General features: G+C 32.2%; 1 protein-coding gene across 2 annotated transcripts in view; it reads right to left on the reverse strand.

Annotated features, from left to right (window-relative positions):
* The window catches only part of CDH9 (cadherin 9), a 69533-nt gene extending 66317 nt beyond the window's left edge, over positions 1-3216 (reverse strand). The window contains exon 1 of one of the 2 annotated variants that reach the window (XM_011356441.1): positions 2959-3216. In XM_011356441.1, the coding sequence (XP_011354743.1) occupies positions 2959-3186 (228 nt within the window). In that variant the 5' untranslated portion in view covers positions 3187-3216. The remainder of the gene's footprint in view (positions 1-2958) is intronic. The other variant, XM_023528489.1, reaches the window with a different exon arrangement.
* Positions 3217-8152: the final 4936 nt, after the last annotated feature.

Consider the following 8152-nt stretch of genomic DNA (forward strand, 5'->3'; position numbering starts at 1 on the left):
TATGCAATCTCACCTTCTTGGATTATCCACATGAAAATTTTTATTACGTTTTTATTAGCTCCTCCTGCCCACAGATACAGCCCTATCCATAATCTTAGAAAATATCAGGAATTTGAAGTTAAAGAAATCTTAATGACAATTTAATTTAACCTAACAAGAATCTGAGGTTTGGGAAGTTTAATTGACTTCTAAATTCTACATAATTATTAAATGCTGCAATCAGGACTGAACCTTCTAAGTTGCATGTTTATGTGTATGCACATGTAAATTTCATTAAATCTTGTTGCTACTACTTTATTTGTTCTAAAACTGCTTCCTCTAAATTCAAGATCAAACTCTAGATTTTACATATAAGGATTATATATCTTTCTGACTTTATACAATTTTATATTACCTATAAATTAATTTGCTTCTTCTGCAATACCTGGCTTCTGTAAAAGTAAAAAAAAAAGAAAATTACGCAAACAACTTCCCATTAGAAGTTACCTATTCTTCTCCAGTTCTGGTAGTACATGGTAAATATGGTAGGCCTTTACTTCACAGGGGGTATGCCAGAGCAGTGGATCCTGGGAAGACTGTCTGTGTTTACTTACCCACAGCAACCAGAGACAATCTGTGTGGTGTTCAGGTTAAACCCTCATCAGAATTCATGTGTTTAACTAAATTCAGGGTTACAGGTCTATCTAGTCTCTGTATATATGAATGAATAATGATATCAAAAGCCAGGAGAGCAGTTTAGGAGTTTATAGACCCTTAAGAGTTTAATATAAGAAGTAACAGGGAGCCCATTTTTATAGTGAACTAGCTATGTAGTACATGGCATCACTAAGACAAGGCACTATTACAAAACAGAGAAAGTTTTTTTTTTTTTTAAAGTAGTGCAAGCATTTTGCTGAAATTTCTTTCATCTACATATTGTTTTCCATGGATAATATAAAATAGTTGACACATAAACTTGGTTTGAGTCTCCTCATTTGACAAAAATCTGATTATTTATAATGGGTTTTCCATTTTGGCTCATGATCTGGTTGTCAAAAATAAATAGGTACAAAAAAATTGAACACCTTAACTTATCAATGGGTGAAAAAAGAGGTTATTGTCCCAAGACAAGTGATAAGGCATTTTATGAAAAGTAATTAAACTATGCATACACTTTTGGTAGCTATTTCTGACAGATTACAGAACTAATTAAAAATAAGCAAGATGGTATAAAAATATCTAAAGTATAATGTATATTTTAAAATGTCAGTGCAGTAATGCTGGCTAATTACTCAATATACACTCAGTTTTTAGAAGGAAGCCTTTTTTGTTTATAGCTAAAACTAAATGCTTGTAGTGGAGCCTTGATTGCCTTAGGAGTACAAGTATCTCTTTTTATCTGTGGCTATTCTTCTGTATCTGTGAATCTCCCAGGATGAAACCATTTATATAAGGTTCCATGAACTAAATGTATCCTTTATACACTACCTTAGAAAAAGAATCATAAGGCAATTTCAAGTCCTCAGACACAAACATTTGTCAGTTGAACTTGAAATATCATGATGTTAGTTATCAACTATAGTGTGAAAGCAATGTTAAATGAGGGATGCTAGAGGATGTCATATGACTAACCTGAGGAGAAATAAGAGAAAAAAAAGAACATCGAGTGAACTGTTTGGGGCAAAATGGGTATGACCTATGGAACCAGAAGAGAGAGATTTCAAAAGAAGAGGAAATAACAGACTTCTGATAAAGGAAGCTGCATTTGAAAAAAATGAATAAATACTGTCATACACACAAAATGAAGAATTAGGTCAAGATTTTGGAAATTTCACAGATAATATATTTCTGATTTAAAAGTAATAAGCATAACTTCTGTGATATCAGGTACTTTTTATGTTTATATTTTTGGCCTGTTTTATCTTATTTGCCTGGTATTACAGTGAATCAAGCAATGCTCATACCATTCCAATCACTTCTAGTATAATGTACCAAGGATCAAGAAAAATAAATATGTGATCTATGGGCAAAGTTAGTATTTATAATCATTTATTATGTTTTCTTCTCATAATTTGAAATTGCCTCAGCAATGGGTTTAAATAGGGGAGAATCAACAGTGAACAAAGGAATTGTCTTGTGTATAGAATAGTATAAATAAGATTATTAAGGGGAAGATAAATAAATAGAAAATTCTTCACATCAGAAAGATCATGTCATATAATTGAGACACAGAAAAGAGAAGGAGAGAGGTAATGAACCTGTTTGCTCAAAATTGAATACAAGAAGGGAGTTATATATTCTCTAATGCCATTTGCTCCCGACTGCTAATGAGCAACTGTTGGTGTTGTTGCTACTAGGATAATATTAAATCTTCCTAAAGGTAGTTTCTTTTTTCTGCTTGTTTTTTCTCTTCTTCGTCCTTCTGCCTCAAACCCTTTGCTCTACATTATAGGCAGTAAATAGTTCAGTTTAACTGAAATTAAGAAACAGAAGCATCTAAAAGTATTTGTGTTTATTTCTCATATACATCATACTATTCTTAATTATGATAAATTATGCATCAGTAGAGACTAATATATTTTAGTAAATTTTGGTATATTTCAATTGCATTTTCTTTTGCCTCCTATCACACACTAATTATTTACCCATAACTTTAAATTAAATTTCAAAGAAAGTTTTTTAATCTTTTAAATGTACACACATACCATTAAGTTATATCTAGCTGATTAATATTGAATCAAGTCCACATGTAATTTATTTTATTTTGAAGCTTAATATGAATACTAACCTACATTTAGCTACCTGAATAAATCACATTCCTTACCTTACCCTACAGAAATAATTTGCAATATCATGCCTTTTGCACATCATAATTAGTCAAATATTTTTGAATAACCATCAGTGACATGAACAGTTGCTTTAAAAATAAATATATTGCTATCACTTTCAGCTTCTACATTATCACATAAAAATTCTTACCTTGCCTACATATTGTGTGTCTGTACCTGTGTACTCTTCCAACAAGAAGAACTGATTCCACATCCAGCCACGCTTGGTGCGATGTAGCATTTTACCATCATCTTTTGTCAGACCCACTATCCTTTTGCTTGGTAAATCACTGCTAGCTTTTTCTTGTAATGGGATAGCATCAACTGTATGAAACACATAGGTCCAGATGAATAGTGGTAGGCAATGGTAAATCCTCATTATCTGCGGCTTCGGCAGGATATCAAATTCAATGTACCGTCTATTTCCCCTGAGAAGTAGGGGGAGAAAATGGTGTATTAGGTGTGTTTCACTTTTAAATAACCTACAAACTGCAAAACTTTTGTAAATGTTACTTAAATTTTATATATAATATATTATTTATACATTATTTTTCCATGTTACATCAGTGAACTATCATCAAAAACTTATATATCTTATAGATAAGTAGGAAGACATATATAGCACAAAAACTACATAGGATGTTAAAAGCTGACTAGAATTAAAAGCTGACTAGGGACTTGAATACCTAAGTACTATTCTCTGTCTCTGCTTCTCTCTCTAATCTCTCTTGGTTTGAACTAAGCATCCTCAATCTAATGGAATATAGGGATACATGGAGTTCAGATTTAACATGTTCCAATCCAGAAAGCAACTGATAGTCTTTTCTAATGTGAGTTTGAAAAATCCTGGAAATGAATTTTGATTTACCTGGTTTAGGCCAGATGCCCATACATCTATACATTCAACTATAGTTATCAAGGCATGAAAGTCAAATATCAGCTTCTAGCTTGGCTTTATCCCTTATTACCTGTGCAACATTGGGATATTTACTCATATCATTAGATCTCAACTACTCTTTCTATCAAAAGACAATAATTACTACCTGACTTTCTGAGTATTGTTAATTTTCAACTTTAATCAATACAAAGTAATCATCATTTGTAGTATGAAGATTTATTTTATTTTTATAACAGCATATACTTAAGAAAATAGTGAGATGTGAAGAGTTTAAGTAATTTGATAAAGATCTTATAGGCAGTAAGTGTCAGAATTAGTTGTAGACTCACAGCCTTAAACAGTATATTTTAGATAAGATATGTAAAGAAGTTAGCACAGTGCTAGCACACATATTCTCAACATGTTCATGTTTTCATTTTCATTATCAACATCATTATCATCATCAAACATGGTTGCTACCACTGTAGCCTTATATATGTATATATCTCCAATATAGCAGAGTAGAGAATGGTGACTGACAGATAATATTATAGATCCTTGCTATGATCCAGAGCTATTAGCTCTGCCCGGCACATATGTACCATAATTTCCATGCCTGTTATTTTTAAAATGCAGTTACTTAACAAAGTACATATGCGTGGCCACAAATTTATATACTCCAGAATGAGAGAAATCAGTCACATCACTTTTTGACTTTGAAATCTTGAGTGATGGTAATTCTCTTTTATCAGGACTATGTGGCTATTTATAATCTTATAAACTATGGAAAATTGCTAAACTTAACCACAAGCAATATAAAACGCTGATGTAAATATAAATAAAAACTACAATGCCAAAGAATGCTTAGAAAAAGTGCAATGGAAAAGTACCATCTAGTGGTCACTAGCTCAGAACAATGTCCTACATTTTGTTGATTAGTGATGGTGCAGTGGAAAATGAGCAGCCAGAGAATCTCGAGAACGGCTGAAATCCCATTTTGATAAAATACAACAAATTCCTTAGTTGACCGCACTGATTACCCTAATTTATTCTCATTAGGAAATTTCTTTTGGCCATTGTCCTTGCTGATCACCCTCGCCAGAGAAATTGGAAAGCATTCTTGATTTTCTGAGGTCTTTTCTAACTATCATGCCCACTTTGAGTGGAATGTAAGCCTTTAAAGCAGAAAAGTCTAATTATATTAGATGGAGCCAGAGACTTAGGCAGAGGCTAGCACCCCATAGGCATTAAATCTAGAGTAAAAATTTGCATTTGTTTTCAGTGCAAGGAAAGCAGTTGGAAGATTTTAACATGGCATGTTTATAAAAGATCAGTTGGCCACAGAGCTGAAAATAGGTTAGTGGGTATAAAAGGATTTGGCTAAGGGGAAGGTAAGTTAGACTCAATTGCTGTACTCCAGAAAGAGAAGACAATGGCATCTAGAGAAGTGATTTAAAGCAGACAGTGATACTCTGCTCAAGATTTCTTCAATTTTTTTCATATGGCCACACACGCATGCATACCATATACTACAAGTTTTGTATGCTTTTACTTCTTCTAATGGCCTGCACCTGCAACTCTCTTTGGAGGACTTCCCTTGGCACCCGGGGTCACTTTGCCCACATGAGCAGGAGCCTAAAGTGCCTGCAACTTCAAAATCATCTCCCAGAAAATCCCTGAACCATTGTCTGACAGGTGCATAGATATGAAAACCCACATCCCAGAGCTTTCCTGCAGAATCCTGCTGGGGCTAGAACTTGACTGATGTCACACCCTCGTTAGACTCTTCTTTCTGTCCTGCTTTTCTATGTTCTACCTCATTTATGGACCTGGAAGCAATTTGTTAAACATTCACTTGCGCATAAATCCTCACCTCAGGTTTTACTTCTCAGGGATAGATCTAAGGCATAGATAATATCCACATATTCACATATTGAGAAGAGTAAATACTACTTTCTCATGCATTGGTTATAGAGGGTAAAAAAAAATAAGAAACAAAATATAATTCTTAGGTATTAGTTTTTGAACTGAGTGGATGATTAAGCTATTTATTGGGTATCATTTATATCAGGGAAAGGAAGATCTATTTAAAATTTAAATAATCAGATTTTTGTTATTCTTGGTAAAAATAAAGAAGTAATTTTTATAATGTTACTACTAACAACATTTCAGCATAATTAGTAATAGGAAGCAAAGTGATTCACTGTCATACTGATTTATATCATTTAATTTACATATTTATGACAACCTTTAGAGTCTTTTATAATTCCTTATATTCTTATGAGGCAATTGAGGCACAGAGAGGTTAATGACTGTTTAAGTTTATATAAGGAGAGACAGAAGAATTAAGAAAAAATCTAGGTATTCTATTGCATTTGGGCTTCACTACTCCAGAATAGCCTACTAACTTCTATGATGCTGGCAACCAACATTTATTCTAATTTGCTCTCCGCATTCTAGGCACTTTGCTGAGTCTTTTTTCAAATACCGTTTCTTTAACTCTCATTACAGCAATATTGCAAAGAAGGTATGACCATATTAGCCAGAGGGGTAAAATGAGGCTTCGCTTGTTGAAGTCACTTGCTAATATCATAGGATGGTAGGCATCTGTGGGAAAGGTGGAAGGCATCTAGGATTTGAACTCTGTTTGACTGATGACAATGCTCGTGATAGTTATTGTACTGCTGCTGGGTAAAATTGTTGTATATGTGACCACCTGGATGCCTCTGTCACGTGTTTTAAGTGTTTGCCCAGTTCAGAGTCTTTGTCATTACTAATAGTGTGACCTGGAACAGTCTTACCTGGATCATCCATAGCCATCTTTTTCTCATTATTTTCAGTATCTGTATAATCTGTTTTCTTGAGACATCTTCTGTAACAACTTTTTCAAAAATAGCTCTCCCCACTTAGTCTCTATTGGTTTCTTTCATACCATATATGTATTTCTTTCATATTATTTACGATTTTAATTATCCCTTTCATTTAGTCAATATGTTTATTGACTCTTTCCTCTTGTTATAATATAACTTGTATGGTGGTGAAATAGTTTGTAAATCACTCTGTCCTACATAAAACAGTTATTGACACAAAGTAGGTACTTAATACATTTTTGTAAAATTAATTGGTTAATTGATTCATGCATAAAATGGATGATTCCCAATTTGAGCCTGGATCACATAAAACATTGATTTAATCTTCTATTGGATAAACATATTAATAAATATATAGAAAGAGTTGAACTAGGAGATGTCTTTTGAAAGAATTCTGGGTGTTTTCTTTTTCTAAGAAATGAAATATAATCTTCAGTGAAGTAAGAGTAATGGTCATAAAAATGTGCATAATATGGGATTAAGTATAAATGTCACATGATTGGTATAACTTATGTTTGAGCTTTGAAGCCCTTTTATTAAATATCATTTTTATTTTCCTCATAATTCTTGGCATAATTCTTCACATCTGGGAAAAAGTAGTGCAACTCTCCTGTGGCCAATTTAACACCTATATATTCCTGTTCTTACACAAAAATGAACATTCGGAAAGATTTTCTGTTGCATTTGGTTTTAAAGTTAGCAAGCTCTTATCCCATGGGGTTTATTAAAAATTCTTCATATTCTTTATTCACTCAATAGCAACAAGCTGATTACTAAATTTTCTATGCTTAATTATCTCTATCAGCCTTAAACGCTCTGCATTTTAATCCCATTTTTTTGTTGATAAATAAATACCATCAGATGCATTATAAAATACAATATTTTAAATTTGGTTTAACTTTGATTTTGTAATCAGGGAATTCACTTGAATCTTGTTAACTTTAAAAACCGAAAATTGTTTTGTTATTATTCCCTTGTTTCCTTAATTATATTTCAGTTGCATTTGAGAAAAATGTCTGCTGGCTATTTGTAAATCAAGAGAAATTGAGCATAATTTTAATTAAATAGGATGTTCAGCATATAAAATAGACATCCAAAATTAAATAATATCATTATTTCTTATCCCTATAGTTTAAATACAGATAAAGTATTTTAATAATTCCAATGCCATTTTTCAGGAAAAATTTCTCAGGTAAAATGTATGTATGAGACAAATGAATATGATTAATTTTAGTACTTTATGACACTATTTGTCAACTAAGTACTTTTACATACCTTATCCTATTTATCTTCAAAATAACAACTGTGGGATATGGTCGTATAACTTAAAATCTTTTCCAGATGAAATACATGAGGTTTGAAGAGGTAAAGAAAACCATTTCTGATTATCCAATTATTTTGTGGTTTTGGCAAAAGTCATTTTTATCTAGTTTGATTCTTTGGTCAGTGATCTTTCCAACACATTATTGTGTTTTTTTATATCAATTGGAGACACAAGTCTGTCAGCTAAGTTAGGTATATATAACAATATGTAAAGATCAAATTTTATGAATAGACACCAAAATTATGTCTTATATAATCAAGTAACTACTTAAAGA

Source organism: Pteropus vampyrus, unplaced genomic scaffold (genome assembly GCF_000151845.1).
Source record: "Pteropus vampyrus isolate Shadow unplaced genomic scaffold, Pvam_2.0 Scaffold27, whole genome shotgun sequence".
Lineage (NCBI taxonomy): Eukaryota > Metazoa > Chordata > Mammalia > Chiroptera > Pteropodidae > Pteropus > Pteropus vampyrus.